The sequence below is a fragment of the Triturus cristatus genome, chromosome 2_2 (genome assembly GCF_964204655.1).
Source record: "Triturus cristatus chromosome 2_2, aTriCri1.1, whole genome shotgun sequence".
In the NCBI taxonomy this organism is placed as follows: Eukaryota; Metazoa; Chordata; class Amphibia; order Caudata; family Salamandridae; genus Triturus; species Triturus cristatus.
Window position 1 is genome coordinate 493,930,996 of NC_140582.1, and position 18,525 is coordinate 493,949,520.

The 18,525-nt window shown below is 45.4% G+C and overlaps 1 protein-coding gene across 1 annotated transcript in view; it reads right to left on the reverse strand.

Moving 5' to 3' along the window:
* Positions 1-3,963: 3,963 nt before the first annotated feature.
* Positions 3,964-18,525, reverse strand: part of LOC146862410 (FRAS1-related extracellular matrix protein 2-like) — a 229,771-nt gene continuing 215,209 nt past the window's right edge. The window contains exons 23-24 of the mRNA XM_085641607.1: positions 9,721-9,867; positions 3,964-7,062 (exon numbers count right to left, since the gene is read on the reverse strand). Coding sequence (XP_085497733.1) covers positions 6,532-7,062; positions 9,721-9,867 — 678 coding nt within the window. The 3' untranslated portion in view covers positions 3,964-6,531. The remainder of the gene's footprint in view (positions 7,063-9,720; positions 9,868-18,525) is intronic.

Genomic DNA, 18,525 nt, shown 5'->3' on the forward strand with positions numbered 1-18,525 from the left:
TTCCCCAGCATACATCTGGGATTCTGTGATAGAACCTGGTGATGCACAGTTGACATCACAAGCCATCACAAATCTCCCTTCTTTATAAACACCAACACAACTAAATGAAAGATCTACCATAGCATAAACATTAAAAAACGGTGTAACCAGCACCCTTACAGAAAAACACGATAAAAGATTCATGTCATGGCATTTGTGCAAATGGCAAAGAGAAGCATACACTTTATTAACTGTTGACATATATATCTAGATAGACATGTATTCTATGAAATCTCTTACTCCTCTTTGCATCATCTGTAGGGGAACTTTTACTCTTTTCACCCATTTTGATATTATCTATTGTATACTTGCTTACTCCCTTTTTCGACCTATCAGAATTGAGAACCACTACACGATTATTGTTCCAAATCCTGGCATCATTAGTCTTTATTGCATTTGTAAACACCTTCATGACCTTTTGTGCCTTGGTACATACATCTGGAGTCCTGAGCACAACTGACTAGAGCTCCTATTTTGACCCAATCACCAACATGAACATCAATTTCCTTGCCACATTTCTTTGGGTCAAGATCTTTTTTCTTCTTATGTTGTAAATCAATCTTACAATTTCTCCAAACATTCACACTATGGCATCTCACACCTTTTCCACAGTCCATCCAACCAGGATAAAGCTGTATTTGGAGTCCTCCCTTTAAAAAGTTCAGACTTTTACCAGTGGAGAAATGTATGATCATACAATATGCAATGATCCTTGTTGTAGCTCATTACTCCACGCTCGTAAATTTTGTTCAGGATGATAGATAGAACTTCTCTTATGAAGAATACCAGAAGAAGTAAGGAATCCATTTCACTGAACAAATCTGAGGTCGATTGACTGAGAGAATACACTTCGAGAAACTCTCTCCAAAATACGTCTTCCAGAAATTTCATTATCCATGAGGAGGTAATATCTTGTACACAAACAACGTCCACCCACCTAGAATAAAGATCCAACAAAACTACTAAATAGGGTATATAGTGTTCACCTCTAAGTGGTCAAACTATGTTAATCACAACTTCTTCCCATGGATGATCAGGAAGTTGCTTGGGTACCTGTCTAAAGGTTAAAATCTTATCTATATATTGTTACATTCACATACAGCCCTTTCCACCTGCATATCCATACCTGCCTGCTAAACATCTGCATGTAATCTCTTCTTGTTCTCAACAATACTTAGAGGACCAAAGTGAGCCTGTGCTATAAGCCTACTTCTCAAACTTAGAGTGTGAACCAAACGAGTGTCCCTTAAAAATCTGCCTCTGTCAACAGACAATTCATCATTAATCATAATACATGGTTTATCTAACGTACTAAATGTATCCCCTTGGCAAGGTTTTTAAACATCCATTAATCACAAATCATTCACCATTTCTTCCTTCGACTCCTCCTCAGTAATAATCCCCAATGGGGCCTCAAACACATTCACTTCCTCTTCTACAAATTCATTCTGAACCTCCTCCAAGTCTGTATCATCAATAATTCATAATAATTAAGAAACACATTCTTGGCTCCAGGAATATACTCCACTTCAAAACAAAAGTCTACCCCATCTCTTTTTTGCAGTAGAACCACTCCCAGTCTTTTAGAACTAGCATTCATGACAATCATGGTCTCCTTACCAGGAACGAAGGCTTATAAACTTGGTGCATTCCTCAACTCAAGTTGCAGAGCTTTTTTCGATGCAACACCCTTCCCTGAAACATTATGCCCAGAGTAATTTATCTTGCACATACCAAACTTGCATCTATCCCTCCTAAGTGTCAAATCTGCCTCCAAGAGCCTCCTCAACACCTTATGTACAGGATCAGCATGTTCTTTCATAGTACTTCCATAAATTAACACATTGTCCTGATAACATGCACTCTGCTTACTCCTTTCATCACCTTAACATCACCCATTTGAATACTGAAGTAGCAAAAATAAGCCCAAAGGGCATTCTCTTAAATGTATAAGCTACTATAGGTGTTAAGAATGCTGTAAGTTCCTGCAAGCCAAAGTCCAGCTCCACCAGATGGCAGGCTGCAGTCAAGTCTAGAATGGAAAAATACTTTGAATTTGCTAATGTCGATATGATCTCATCTATGTTGGGTAAGTGAAATCATTCCACTAGGACTTTCCTATTGAGTGCTCTTAGGTCTACACGTAAGCAGATATCCCCCTGGGCTCCCTGGCAACCACTATGGGGGCTAGCCATTCAGTGGCCTTAATAGGTTCAATCACATCAAGGTTCATTAACTTGAGTAATTCTAAGTCAACACTGCTTTGAACTCTGATTGGAATACGCCTGGCGTTTGCTGTCACAGAATAGCTCCTTTTTTAAGCCGAATGTGATGTTTGTAACCTTCAGGCATACCAACTCATCAACAAATAACAGTTCAGATTTATTGACAACATCTGCTATATGTGGAACCACCTCTTGTACCTGGACCTGGGGTTAACATTAAAATTTAAGAAGACTCCCAATAATTTCTGATTTGGCCAACCTATCAAGTCATCCCCTTTCTTGTATATATACACATTACCAACAATGTACTTGCTGCCTAATTCTATACATGCATTGAAAGAATGAACATCTTAATAGGTTCACCAACATAACTCCCCAGGTTGCACATCCACGCTTCTCAACTTGACCTTGTCATGAAACATAAGAACAAATGTTCCGTTGGAGATTATAGTCAAATAAGAACATGAGTCCAATCTCATTAGGATCACAACACCATCCACTTTCACCACATCACTCGGATGATCATCACATTGACCTTTGATTCGAAATATGATCTCCTGCGACACCTCTTTCACTTCTTTTTTCCTTTCTCTTCTTCCTTTGTTCCTGTACCACATTACAAAATGATCATTCTTCCTACAACCACTACAATATGCATTATGTGCAGGACACTCTCTTTCATTAGCTCTGTGTCAACTCATACCACACCTAAAACATTCTCCAGGGAATTTAATTAACAAATCTTTACTCTCTTCCTTGCGTTTGACATCACAAACCCCCTCTTCCACCTTTTCAGGTTGAGATTGAAGTTTGTTGTTATCATTACTTTACTCACACATTTCAGCATATGCTCAACTCTTTTTGCTATTACCAACACCTCTTCCGAAGGTGGCTCATCTTTAAGCCACAACTCCTCTCTCATCTTCTTACCCTTGAAATTGAGTACAGATTGATCCAGAATCCTTTTGTCAGGTGCAGCTCCAAATTTACAAGTAGCAGGCAACTTTCGGAAACATGTCAAATAATCCTCAACTGATTCCCCTTTTCCTAGTTCTCTCAGGCCAAAATGGTATCTCTCCAAGATGGTAATCACACGGGGAAGATAATGTTGACCAGGTTGAAGTAAAAAGATTCATACTCATTGAGATTCATCTTCTCTTCCAGATCAGGCAACGTCTCTAAAACTTCTTGACCCGCTCCTCAAAGGCAAAACATCAACAAAGAGTACTTCGAGTACTTCCTTTACGCACTAAGATTTGTTCCACAAACCCTAGCCTAATGACTAAACAGCTATAGGTGGATCACCAGGGCTGCTCATGAAAACTGCCAGGTCAGGTCATCCCCAATCAGGAATACAAGATTTTCAATAAGAGGATCCTTAGACAGATGCATTTTTCTCTTCAATGTATGAACCAGTATTGAAGTGAATTCAAAAATAATTTCTTGGATGAGATTAACCTAAACCTCCATTGTCAGTGTGTATTGTGGTTTGAATTAAATAATAGCATACAGAAAGGTTAAACCTAGGTGATTAATATTTGTTGCTTGTTGATCAAACTCTTTTAGCCCCAACAGTGTTTCCCCAGAAACCAGCAGATACCATTTCACACTCACAAAAAACACTGAACCATAATAAGGGTATTTATGGAAATCGTTCCAGCTTTGAGAACTTGTGAAAAGAAATAATCTCTAAACAGGGTAAAACATTCAGTGGTTTCAGTTTATAAAAATACAACCATAACAAATAAATGATGTATGGTGCAAGATAAGAAATTCACCAGACATTTTTGTTACAAAATCAACTATATTGCAATTGTCTTGGAAATTATTTTGAGAATGCACAATGTACAAAAGTACAGAAAATATAGTCAACAGAATGGCGGGACAGTGGCAATAAGATTGTATTCCAGATTTCATAACTATCTGTTGTTGAGCACATTCAGGACGCATAGTATCTTTCAGAGAACGTTCCAGAGTCGTCCTGATTCCATTCACTTGGATTGGCATGTGCACATTTCATATGTTCACAAATCTGATTTAGTAAAATACACTGCTTGGCACTTTTGGCAATTCAGCTGTGCTACACAAATAACTAGGTGTTACTTTCCTGTGCTTCTAGTCAAATGTTCACTGTCAATCCGAGGTCTCACCAGCGTGCATTGAGATTCATGCACTAGAAGTGCTTTTTCTGAGATTCTATTAATACTTGAACCCTTGATTCTTCTGGTTCGACAGCCTCTTTTTCAGGAAAACATCACTGAATACATGCCAGGAGTGAGCTTGTCCTTTGAGCTTGCAGCCACTGAAGCCAAATACAGTTCTACATCCATCCTCATAACACATCCAACACTCCACTGTACATGCTGAATGGTGGGTTAGCAAAATAAGAGCAGTTCCTAAACATGAAAATAAATTCTGAGAAAAGGAAAATACTTTTCAAAATGAAAACGCTTTGTTCCACTGTTTAGATGAGGTGCATTGCTAATCATACAAGAGTTGTCTGGTACTTGTAGAGATTAGTGCAGACTCTATCTTAAAATTAATGGATACATTAGTAAGACTGCACCCCATGGCATGAATGGAACATGTTATATCTAGGAGTGTCTAAAATTATTATAATTCGACAATTTGTGAAGGTGACACACGTCGCTACTTCATGAATTTATGGAATATGTCGCCTTTGCAAAACTTTAACTGTCTGAAACATCAAGCAGAAAAAGATTCTGTACAAGGTACGTTTAGCAAAAACGTTATGGTAGGACTGTTCTCCAGCAGAAAAAGTAGAATAGTGAATTTTTAATCCCTCAAAATATTTTAGCAGGAATTCTCACAACAAAAGGCAATGTTACAATTTCAGTTACATTATTGGTAATTGTACAGTTGACATCTATGTTAGCACGCTGTTGCTCTCAGTGGGCTATCCTTTTTGTATAAAATTGTATTGTTTAAGAATACTTCAAATTACATTTTTTTCCTAAATAGTTTTGGATGAAGATCATCAAGAGAATCTCTGATCTTGAGTGTTCCTAATCTGGTTACGTTTTGGAACTTTTCACTGTTCAGAAACTCCAGTCATTTATAGCAGAACATATATCCGGTAGCTACTACATATTATATAATCTGCTTCGAGGCACAGGGACCAACTCCAAGTAAGAGATGATGCAAGAATAAAGTGTTCAGTACAGAAGGGTCAGACATGAAATAAACAACACAAAGTTGATTTTGCAGCATAAAAGGTGCATGAGAAGTGAGGCTAGTCGTAACAGTAGGAAAACAGGAAAGGCTTAAAAAATAGAGATCACTGCATCGTATCACGTTCAAAATAAATTAGTGATTATGATAATAGACATTAGAGAAGAGCAGAATGATGCCACTCTCAAAGGAACATCAGATACGTGTATGATACAGTCCCAAACAGAACGGATATATGTAATCCAGAGTCTTGCACACATGAAAACTCACATTCACAAACAGTACTTGAATGATTATTCCAACTAATACCAAGCAGGCACTGCTTTTCAAGTGTCACCAGGCAATATTCTGTTATAATACCTGTTGGTTATGAATTTGTGTCTTCTGATTGAAGTAACAATTCCTCCTATGATTTGCAGGATTGTCATTGTCAATATCATCTACGATCCCGTCTACCCAGGCCCATGCCATAATATAAAAAGATCAAACAAAGTACTAATCTGTACAAATAACAACGGACGGACCTGTCTTTCCCATAATACCTAAAAGCAACTGGGCGACCCTACAGAAGAGCCACCGGTATTGAGTGTGTGAAGCACATATTCTAGAAAGTTTCACACTTGGGCATGACATGGAATATAAAATATCTTACTGTATGATCTACCTACTGCCTTGCCAGCGCGCAGGTCTTGCACAATGAGTTATATAAATACATCATTCTCATTTTAATTGAATACTCACAACTTATTGGACACACCCTTTTTCCAAAATCAAAAACAAATACATGATGACCTATGATGTTGATGAAGAGGCCGCCAAACCCTTATCAGCACAAAGTCATTCAGTGGCTGAACAGAGCATCAGTCTTGGTTCACTGAATAAGGCATCTCTCGGCACAGGGCGATCTGAGGCAAAAGGGGGACAGTAGAGGAAAGAGATAGCCAAGGAGGCAGCACCAACATCTCTCGTTTTGGGACCCCTTTGCAAATCGACCAAGCACCTAGGTTCCAAATTTTATCAAGATTTGTTGCAGTAGGTACAAAACGAAGAATGAAATAACTGACACGTCGAGCGTCTAGACTTCTGAGCTGTCACTGCCGCTGTGCCTGGTTGTCATAGTCTCACTACTGCTGCAGTGGCTGTTGCCTGAGGACTTCTTCCCCTCAGATGACCGTCCTCTACGTTTCAGAAGTACCACAACAATGACCACAGTGCAGATGAGAAGCAGCAAGGCTGCGGCCCCGCCTATCACTGGTATCATGTTGTTCTCAGAGTCTCTGCCAATGGCCTCTAGTACAGGGCGCTGGTACTTTCCGCCCACCGGCAACAGCTCCTTCTGCCCTACACTGATTTTGTTGGTGCGGTCCAATGCTATGTGCTGAATGTTGGTGCCCCTGCTTTTTTCGGATCCAATATCCTGTGCGAGAGGTGGGGCTTCCAGGCTGTCTCTGCGGCTCCGCCTCAGAGCCAAGGAATTGGGGCTGCTGCCAGAGCTGGACACTGCATGGTGATACTCCAGGCTTCGTTTTCCAATGCCTCTATTGGCGTTCTCCCTTGAGCGGACTGTATAAATGGTATGGATATACCATTCTCTGCCCCCAGCCACCTAAGAAAAGAAAGGAAACTTCTAAATATGTGTACAAAAAATAACTTCAAACATTTGCACATATTTACATTGAAATCGTAGTGCAGAATACCCCATTAAACATCCATTTTTCAATAATTCAAACTTAATCATTCTCTTCCCTCACAAACAGCAAAATGAGGGGAACAGCATAGACTCAAGAGGTAAGTAACACTATCCCTACAGCATAGAGACTAAGGGCTAGGAGCTAAGCCAGCATTGTCCCTACATGGTATGGACAGTCTAATCACCCCATTCGCTGCCTTTCTGCAAGACGAATTAAAAGTTTACTGTACCAAAATCCTTGTATAAAACCTAACAAAACTGAATAAACTTGTTTACAATGCAATAGATTTTAGAGATAAAAATATTGAAAGAAGCGCATAGTTTTCGACATCAATGTCTTGACACTTTTTGGTCATTTTTATCAAGTATACATGATCAAAGCAGCTTAACATTTTAAAAAGTCGTTTGCCTTGCATGAAACAGAGTTTAAAAAAAAATCCCAGTAGCAACTTCTGTATGCCTAATCAACATATTTATGTCCCCAGTGTTTCATCACCACGTCAACACCACCGTGTCACAAATCCACCATTTACAAACAGTCGTTTTCAGAAAAATCCTACAGGCACATGCATCAAAGCTTTTTGCGATCGCAAACGGTGCGATTCGCAAAAATCGGCCATTTTCGATGAAACAACTTGCCACTCGCAATGTAAGAAATCGCAAATTTTTGCGATTTCTTAAATTGCGATTGCATTTAAGGGATCGCAAATTGCGATTCCTTAAATGCAATGCAAGATGCCTTTAAAAATAGCGATTTCGCTATTTGGGCCCACTATTTATCGTGGAAATCATACCACATGGTAAATAGCGAAAACTTTGAAAAATGCACTAAAGTGCATTTTTCAAAGTTGTAGGTTACACACACACACATGTCCTTGGGACATGTGTCTGCGCAACATATGTGCACGGATCAATTTCAGGGGTGCAACAGGGTGTCCTTTTGACCCCCTTGCACCCTTGAAATTGCATGCGCAATTTGCGAGTACCTATTGGTACTCGCAAATTGCGCTTGCAATTTCCCATTCATTCCTATGGGCCTGTTGGCAGTTCAGGCTGGACTGTTCCCATGAGGCACAGGTTCAGATTGATTTGCATATGGCCATGTCCGAACTGGGGTGGTGGAGTGAGCTAAAGAATGATGATGGATTAAACCCAGATCAGTTGACTGGGGGTGAGTGTTTGATTTGCTCAAACACTCCGTCCATCATCCCCTTTGGTATCACTTGGCAAAACCAGGCAGACTTCAGACTGGGACACAATTTGATCTACCTCATTATTATGCATGAGGTAGTCCACAAATCGTGACTCACTCCGTCTGGAGGCCTTCACAGATATGGTGGCCTGCTGGGACAAGCAGACCCCTATGCCTGTGCTAAATAAAGTAAACCTTTTCTTTCTTTTTAATCGAGCCCGTTTTCATAAAAGGAGTTTTTTTAAAGTTTTTTAAGTTTCTTTAAGAATTGTCACTGGTCCTATGGACCACTGTTTATTTCTAAACAAACTTTTTCCAACATTAGGGAATTGGTAACTTTTCAAAGGTCAACAATCTAAATTGCGGTTGCGAACCACTGATTAATTGCATTACGAATCATAATTTGGAAGGGAGGTCCTAAATACACTCCTCACGGTGAACCAAGCAGGAGTCCCACACCTACATTGTTTCAGTTGCTGGACACACCACATTGGAGTACATACATGTTTAGATCAGTGTGCTAAGCTTTCTTTTATAAAATCAGCAGAGCTCCAGGTGGTCCACAGGGGTACAAAGTTATGCATAAGGGCTGATCAGAGTTTTTGTTGAGTTGCTCTAACTCTCAACTCACATGTGCAGCCGATAAGAATTTGAACTGGTGATAAAGTACTCGGTAACTTGTGCACATGCACAATGGCAGAAACACAGTGATCCATGCAAGCGGCATAGTATCATAAGTCTCAGGGTGCAGTAATCTCCAATAAATTGCAGAAACTTTACAAAGGTGGCTACTGAATGTTTTCACATTCATTATGTCACCACCTTTTCTGCAATAATAACACTTTGAGAGATTGTTTGCATACCAAGGATACGCCAAATATTTAACAAAACGAATTGGAAAATGTTATCACTTTTTTTCCTGAATTTGTGGCATGGTTCAAATGAAGCCCGCCTTGACCACAAAAAAAAATACTCCATCGCTCCATGCTACGATGGAAATTAGTTGCAGCCTGTGGGGAGAACCCTTTAAATAGTTCAAATGGAAATATGAAAAATGAGCAACATTTTAAATTAGACCCAATCGTTTGCAAAGTCAAGTAAACTCTATATAAAAGTTGCACTAAAGTCTGAAACAGTTTGAATTTTTTTTTTTCAGATTGTGTGTTATGACCATCTTTAATGTTCATTATTTAGAAAGCTGTACAATTGGGAGCATAATTCCTAGATTAGTGCACTGAGCCCTGATTTTAATTTTGGCCTCGCTGGTGCTTCCTGCCCTTAGCAGGAGACCCATCCACTGAAGTCCCCGATGTCCATTGCTGGAACAAAATGAGCAGGAAGCAGCCCTGTACTGGTGCAACTGGTGCATGCACTTCGTTTACCTGGAAGAGCGGATCGGATGCCAGGCTGAACCCATCGGATCCAGGTTGGCTGGCAAGCGGCAGGGCATCGGGGCTGTCGATGGCGAGCTGAGCCTCAAAGGCGACATCACCAAACACTCTGGCTTGCGTCTCAGGTTGAGCCTTGTCCTGTTAAAAAATACACATGAATCAGTGAATGGTGGGAATGAACAAGTGCGCATCCATGTACCCTCCAATAAAAGGAAAACTGTTGTTGCATCACGAGAAAACCAACAGTGGCGTAGGCCAGTGTGTCTTTGGCCCAAGTGTAAAGAAGAAAATGAGCTGTTTGAACTGTGAAACACAGCCATAGTTATGTTTCAGCAAGGGCAACTCCTACATTTAAGCGGAGGAGCATCTCCCCACTGGTTAAAATGCCCCAGAATAAAAAATAAAATGATAATATATTTGATTTTTACCATTTTATTTTTCAAAAACTAGCATCTCAAGCTGAGCGTCAGGACGAGGTGGGCTGCTGCTGAGTGGCAGCAGCAGGGAGAACTGGTGGGCTGGTTGCGTCAGTTTAAAATGTGCATGTCTGGCTCGTCGTCTTGTGACGGGCAGCCAGACATGCGCATTTTAAACCTTTCAACCCAGCAATGGCAGCTGATACAATGAAGTTGTGGTGCGGGTGGAGGGAGCTCGGGTGGCGGGAGGGTTAATAATCTAAAAAAAAGACTTACCTGAAGCTGCCAGCTGCCTCGTGTCTCGGTGTTCCTCTTCTTCATGGTCCTAGCAGACACTGGGGCAGCATCATAGACTCCCTGTGCAATCCCCGCGCTGCTCTCATCCTAGTAGAGCAAGGCGGGGATTAGCCTGAGTGGGCTGGTTTGCCGCTCTGCTCAGGCACAGGGAGTCTGTGCTGTTTCTCCAACCTGGCTGTGCAATACTGCTGGGTAGGAGAAACCTAACTGCGCATGTCTGTTTGGCCGACCCAACCCTGCCGACTAAACAGACAGGCACACTTAGAAATGCACTCCACTCCTCCCTTCCATGGCCCAGCCCCGCTCCTCCCTACACACGCTGGCTCAGCTAACAAGTAAAAAATATAACAGTCATAAAATATTGTTTTATTTTTCAGCTGCTGGCTCTGAGCCAGTGGGGTGACGCTCCTCTGTCACTGCAGAGGTGTAACGCCCTGAACGTCTCAGGATCGTTTAACAGACACGATAATGAGGACGCAGCCACTTGTGAAGGGTTAGTTATTTTAATGAAGGCAAAAAGAATACAAAGAATAAACAAAAGTTATAGTCACTGGAATCCTCCAGGCTAAGTACGTTACCAGCCCACCGCACGGATGGTCCTAACCGTCCTCTGCATATACGCCGATCCCGGCGTATGCCAACAGAGGGCAGAAATGAAATGGCCGACAATGCCAATCGGTAGGCTGTGAGGGGCACGAAGAGTGTTGGGGAGAATCGAGGAGTCAGGGAAACACCCAGCCGGGGTCTCTACCTGAAGGGAGCTGCCGCTCAACCTCTTCCTCAGACTGCACCGGGACGCGGAGTCACCTCCTGGTGATGCGTCACCGATACCCCAATCAAAAGCAAGAAGACTGAACCGAGAGCAGCCGCTCGATCGATCCTGTGGACTTCCGAGTCTGTAACGCGGCAAACACCTCCTGGTGTGCGTTACAGCTGGCAGTCCCTGTATCTCTGGTCGGGCTGGGAGTTACGACTCCAACCAGCAAAAGCGCCACTGCGCTTTGACTCAGCCGAGTCAAAAAGCGAAGCTCAATGGTTGACCGGTAGAGCTTCCGGGTCCTTCACAGGTGACGATGGGGCAAGACACGGCCCAGGGAGTAACGACTCGACCTACCTCCGTTCTTGCCTTACTGGAGCACCACTCCGGAACACTGCTCTTCACGAAGCAGGTACGTCGGTGTAAACACAATATCCGACAGCGTTGTACCTCCCGGTTCCTCCCTTTATAGGGCGTGTTTTCCTTGAGTTATGTAACAGCTCTCCTGTTTACATAAGGGCGTGTTTTCCTTGAGTTATGTAACAGCTCTCCTGTTTACATAAGGGCGTGTTTTCCTTGAGTTATGTAACAGCTCTCCTGTTTACATAAGGGCGTGTTTGCCTTGAGTTATGTAACAGCTCTCCTGTTTACATAAGGGCGTGTTTTCTTCCCCTCGCATGACAGGAATTCTTGACAGTACATCCTCCCTCTCAGCGGCTCCCCACGGGTCCAGCGCTGGCAGGAAAACGCCGATGGAACAAGGAGACCAAGCGCGGAGCATGAACCCCTTCAGCCGGTTCCCATGATTGCTCCTCCGGGCCATAGCCTTTCCACGCAACCAGGTACCACAGCTTCCCCCTGCGCCATTTGGACGCCCGTATGCCCGATACTTCATACTCCACCTCCGACTCCACGCATACCGGCCTAGGTGTCCCAGACGGCTTGGAGGGTGCAGGTTTGAGCAATGATACATGAAAGACAGGGTGTATCCGCAATGACTGGGGCAAGCACACCTTCACGTTCACGGGACCCATACACTTGGCAATTCGATAGGGGCCCATGTACTTGGGATGGAACACACTGTTCTTTCGAAACCTCATGTTTCTTGTGGATATCCAGACGTAGTCTCCAGTGCGGTACAGTGGCCCGGGCCTTCTCTTCCTGTCTGCCGCAGCCTTGTATTTTCTCTTGGCCTCTATTAGGACAGCCCTTGAGCGCATCAACGTGTCTTTTATGTGTGCCACCCTGTCCGCTGTGGCGGGAATCTTGTCCTCTCTGAACGGATGTAGAAATGGCAAGAACCTGGGATGTTGGCCATAGTTGCTATAGAACGGAGATGACTGTGTGGAGCTGTGAGTGGCGTTGTTATAGGCTATCTCTGCAACCCATAGCAAGTCGACCCATTCTTCCCTGCCCTGGTCCACAAAACATCGCAGATACTGTTTGAGCGTTTGGTTCAGGCGCTCGGTTTGGCCGTCCGTTTGAGGGTGGTAGCTGGTGGACAGGGCGGTCTTAACATGCAGCGCAGTGCACCAAGTCTTCCAGAATTGCGCCGTAAACTGCGACCCCCGGTCCGACACGATCACCCCAGGTAATCCATGCAGTCGTACCACATTCTTTAGAAGTAGTGACGCCAATTCCCCGGCCGTAGGGACTCTCTTGCAGGGGATGAAGTGCCCCATTTTCGTCAAGTAATCCACCACCACCAGTATTGCCGTCATCCCCTGGTCTACCGGTAGGCCCACCACGAAGTCCAGTGATATGCTATCCCATGGTCTATCCGGGGTCGGAAGTGGATGTAAGAGCCCTTGGGTTCGGCCATGGTCGGCCTTCATGGTAGCACACGTAGGACACTCCTGTCCCCACCTCCTGACATCCACTCTCATGGTTGGCCACCAGAAATGCCGTCCCATGCTAGCCACCGTTTTTTCAAAGCCCAAATGACCTGCGCATGGAGAGTCATGGCACCAGATGAATGCTTGTTTCCTTAGCCTAGGCGTGGGTATCAATAGGCACCTGCCCTTCAGGGGTATCCCGTCCTTCAGCTGCCATTCTCTGTGACTGAGGAGCCACCTCCGCCATGCGAACGACCTGATCCCTCTCTTTATTCCCCTCAGGAAAGTATCCGGTTGGATAACCCCCAATACCATCCTCGGGGAAATGATGGAACGCTCGGTCGCAGGCAATGGTTCCTTAACTGCAGATTGACGGGACAGGGCGTCCGCCTTCCGGTTTTCCGTCCCCGGCCGATATGTGATGCGGAAGTTGAACCCCGCAAAGAAGATCATCCACCGCAGCTGCCTGGGAGAAAGGTGTCTTGCGGCCGTCATGAACTGTAGATTCCGATGGTCCGTGTACACCGATACCACATGTCTTGCCCCCATCAACCAATGCCTCCATTCGGTGAAGGCGTCCTTGATTGCGAGAAGCTCCTTCTCCGCAATATGGTAGTTGCGTTCGGCGTCGTTGAGTTTGCGGGACATGTACGCAACGGGATGAAGCACCCCTGTGTCGTGGTTGCGTTGGGACAAGATAGCCCCCAGCGCCACATCCGAAGCGTCCGCTTCCACCACGTAGGGGAGATCCGGATCGGGGTGAGCCAACACCGGCGCCTTACCAAAGGCGCTTTTCAGGGCCTCAAAGGCTGTGTTCGCTTCAGGGGACCAGACAAACTCCTTGGACTTCCTCAGTAGCTGTGTGATTGGGGCCACCAATCCTGAAAATCCATCTATAAACCGCCTGTAAAAGTTGGCGAAGCCAATGAAACTTTGGACGTCCTTCACGCTTTGGGGCACCGGCCATTCTTTCACCGCCTTGATCTTTCGTTCTGCCATCTCCTGTCCCTCTGGACTCAGCATCACTCCGAGGAATTCCACGGACGTGACGTGGAAGTCACACTTGCTGAGTTTACAAAACAGCTTGTTGTCCCTCAGCTTTTGGAGCACGGCTTTGACGTGGTGTACGTGCTCCTCCACACTGGACGAGTAGATGAGGATGTCGTCGATATATACGACCACGTAGATATCCAACTCCTCTCTGAATACCTCATTCAAAAAGTACTGAAAGGCTGCCGGGGCGTTGCACAGACCGAACGGCATGACGAGGTACTCAAAAAGGCCGAACCTGGTCTTAAAGGCGGTCTTCCACTCGTCTCCGTCCCTCATGCGCACCAGATGGTATGCCCCTTTCAAATCCAACTTGGTGTAGATACGAGCTTTCTTGACCTGTTCCAGAAGGACACTGATAAGAGGCAAGGGGTACCGATTCTTTATGGTTATCGCATTCAATGCCCTAAAGTCCACACAGGCTCTCAGCTCCCCATTAGCTTTCGGGATGAAGAAGAGTGGCGAGGCGGCCGGAGACTTGGACGGGCGGATGAATCCTAGCTTGAGGAGTTTATCCAGGTACCCCCGGAGATGCACGTTTTCAGGCTCCGTCAGGGCATACAGCCTGCCGCTGGGAACGCTGGCCCCTGGCACCAGGTCGATCTGGCAGTCAAACTGTCTATGTGGTGGTAGCACTTCCGCCTTCACCTCATCAAATACATCCTCAAAACTGTGATAAGCCTGGGGGAGAGCCACATCTTTTTCTGCCGCTGTAGCCACCGTCTGACTCCCGCTCTCATCTGCGTCAAGGGATTCCGTTCTTTTTCCACAATGCAGGATGCAATACGGTGACGTCATTTCGACGCGATGTGTTGGCCAATCCACAGAGGGGTTGTGTTTCTGTAGCCACGGCAATCCCAATATGACGCCATATTGGGGCGCTCGGATGATGTTAAAATCGATTTGTTCCAAATGGTTCCTCCCATATCTCATCGGAAGGACCCCCGTGTGCTGCCCGATGGGCCCCGTCACCAATCGCCTTCCGTCTACAGCATAGACGTCTTCGGGTACAGCTTTGGGAAGAAGCACTAGCCCTAGCCTGCATGCCTCGTTGTGGTCCATAAACATGCCAGTGGCCCCTGAATCCACCATGGCCACAACGGGTATCCACTGGTCATGCACTCCCACGTGCACCGTGAGAAACAGGTGTCGGTGTCCCTTAGTGACCGAGTTGGAAAGTGAAGGGATGGATGAGTGACTCCGAGATGCCCCTTCTTTGGTCTGGGAGTCCTCTAGTTTTCCGCCGGTATGTCCACCACGGCTGTTACCGACCGGTTGGCCCGATAACGTGACGTCTTCGGTTTGGCAGGGCATTCACGTACGTAGTGGCCTTTTTTGCCACAATATAGGCACAATCCTTGTTTACGGCGTGACTCTTTCTCCGTGGCTGTGAGGCTCGCTCGTATTGCGCCGATGTCCATGGGTTCTCCCTTGGATGCGGTGGAAGTTTCAGGACTTCCCACCGTCACATAGGATGGAAGGGATTTTCCTTTTCTCCCATGATCCCCTTTTCTTTCACTTAGCCTATGTTCCAGCCGTAATACCAGGTTGATAAGGCCCTCACATGTCTTGGGTTGAGGGTCAATATGAGCCACGGCGTCTTTGAGCTCATCGCACAGCCCGTGATGGAAGAGCGCCGTCTGTTTAGCAACAGGCCACTTGGTTTCCGCAACCAGCCGTCGGAACGCGTTGAGATACTGCACCAGGTCGTTGGATCCCTGTCTCAACTCAAGCATTTCACGGTCCGCCGTGTACGAGTCAGCCCTTCTGTCGAATACCTTCAGGAATTCCTCGCGAAAAGCACCCCAATCACATAAGATGGGGTCGTCCCTGCTCACCAGAGGTACGGCCCATTGTGCCGCGTTTCCAGCCAAATAGGAAATAAGGAAAGCCACACGAGCCTGACTCGTGGGGAACGCCTTTGGTTTGCACGATAAATGTAGCGCCACTTGTGTGAGGAATACCTGCACTGTGTTAGGATCCCCACTGTACCTCTCTGGTGTTGCCAAGGGGATGGCTACCGGCATTTCCACTACTACAGCAGGGGTCTGGTCCGTGAGGGAGGTGCTGGGCGTGAGCGGGTCCAAGTGGATAGCATCCAGTCTGGCTTTTACATCGGCTGTTTCTTGCCTAGAGGCAGCCAATTCAATTTGCACGGTCGCTAAAGCAGCCAGCACATCATCAAGTGTTGCCATGTCTGTTATCGACCGGGAGACAGTTAGTGTAGTAAGGTCGGATATTTTGTAACGCCCTGAACGTCTCAGGATCGTTTAACAGACACGATAATGAGGACGCAACCACTTGTGAAGGGTTAGTTATTTTAATGAAGGCAAAAAGAATACAAAGAATAAACAAAAGTTATAGTCACTGGAATCCTCCAGGCTAAGTACGTTACCAGCCCACCGCACGGATGGTCCTAACCGTCCTCTGCATATACGCCGATCCCGGCGTATGCCAACAGAGGGCAGAAATGAAATGGCCGACAATGCCAATCGGTAGGCTGTGAGGGGCACGAAGAGTGTTGGGGAGAATCGAGGAGTCAGGGAAACACCCAGCCGGGGTCTCTACCTGAAGGGAGCAGCCGCTCAACCTCTTCCTCAGACTGCACCGGGACGCGGAGTCACCTCCTGGTGATGCGTCACCGATACCCCAATCAAAAGCAAGAAGACTGAACCGAGAGCAGCCGCTCGATCGATCCTGTGGACTTCCGAGTCTGTAACGCGGCAAACACCTCCTGGTGTGCGTTACAGCTGGCAGTCCCTGTATCTCTGGTCGGGCTGGGAGTTACGACTCCAACCAGCAAAAGCGCCACTGCGCTTTGACTCAGCCGAGTCAAAAAGCGAAGCTCAATGGTTGACCGGTAGAGCTTTCGGGTCCTTCACAGGTGACGATGGGGCAAGACACGGCCCAGGGAGTAACGACTCGACCTACCTCCGTTCTTGCCTTACTGGAGCACCACTCCGGAACACTGCTCTTCACGAAGCAGGTACGTCGGTGTAAACACAATATCCGACAGCGTTGTACCTCCCGGTTCCTCCCTTTATAGGGCGTGTTTTCCTTGAGTTATGTAACAGCTCTCCTGTTTACATAAGGGCGTGTTTTCCTTGAGTTATGTAACAGCTCTCCTGTTTACATAAGGGCGTGTTTTCCTTGAGTTATGTAACAGCTCTCCTGTTTACATAAGGGCGTGTTTGCCTTGAGTTATGTAACAGCTCTCCTGTTTACATAAGGGCGTGTTTTCTTCCCCTCGCATGACAGGAATTCTTGACAAGAGGAGCAGCCGCTGCAACCAAGCTGTCTTAGACAGCTGGGTTGAGAGCAAGCAAAGGCCTCCAGTGCTCTTTAGAGCGCTAAGAGAGCCTGCTTTATCCAATCCTGGCGCTTCTCTCATGCTGGTCTACGGCATGAAAGCAGCACCAGGATTGGATAGGGGAGTTGTCTGGGGCTCACTTGTAGTAGAAAAAGACACCAGAGCATTAATGTGCCGGAGCGAAGACGTGCAGCAAGGTAAGTTAATTTTCATTTTTTTTTAATGTGCATTTATATTTGTAATGTGCATAAATCGCCGACATGCATTACATTACTTTTTTACAGTTTTAACTTTAAAACGATAATGTAATGCATGTCAGCAATTAAATGTCATTTTGCGCTGCCGTATGTATGCCCCCACCACCCATTTGCCTGCCCCATCACTCTCGCCTCTGGGCTTCTGTGCCAATGCAACGCCCTGATTGACAGCATATGTCTATAATAAAGTATTCTGCTTAATCCAGCCACTGTGGTATTCTAGGTCAGCAAAAACGTTCCAGATTAAAGTGTTGCACCGGAGAAAACACTAAGCACTTACAGCTGTGGATAATGTAATATTTCAGCGGATAGTAGTCAATTTTTGTTTACACCTACAGCACTTCATAAACTGTTCCTTTTACTAAGTAAACAATCGGACAACGTTCACCAATTAACTCACTGATCTTCAACCTGCTTCACATATCTACGCCCCAAACATGAGGTTGTATCGTGTTTGGTCCTCAAAACTGGCTGCTGGTGCCTAATATTCAATGCTTGGTCGCTTATAGGGCCTGATTACAAGATGAGGCGTTATGTATCACCCCTGATAAATTACCATACCACAGGGTACATTATTTATCAGGTGCGACAAATAACTCCAATTACAAGTTTATGGGTAATAACGTAGGGGCATATCAAGCACGGCGTTAAAATTATCACCGATTTAGCGGCAGAAAACTGCCGCTAAAGCGGCGATAATGGGCTTGATAATATGCCGCAGAGAATTCCAATAGTAGCCCATGTTGACACCAGAACATGGGCTCCTATGGGAATTCTTAAGGACATATTATCAAGCCCATTATCGCCGCTTTAGCAGCAGTTTTCTGCCGATAAAGCGGCGATAATTTTGACGCCGTTTCTTGATAATATGCCC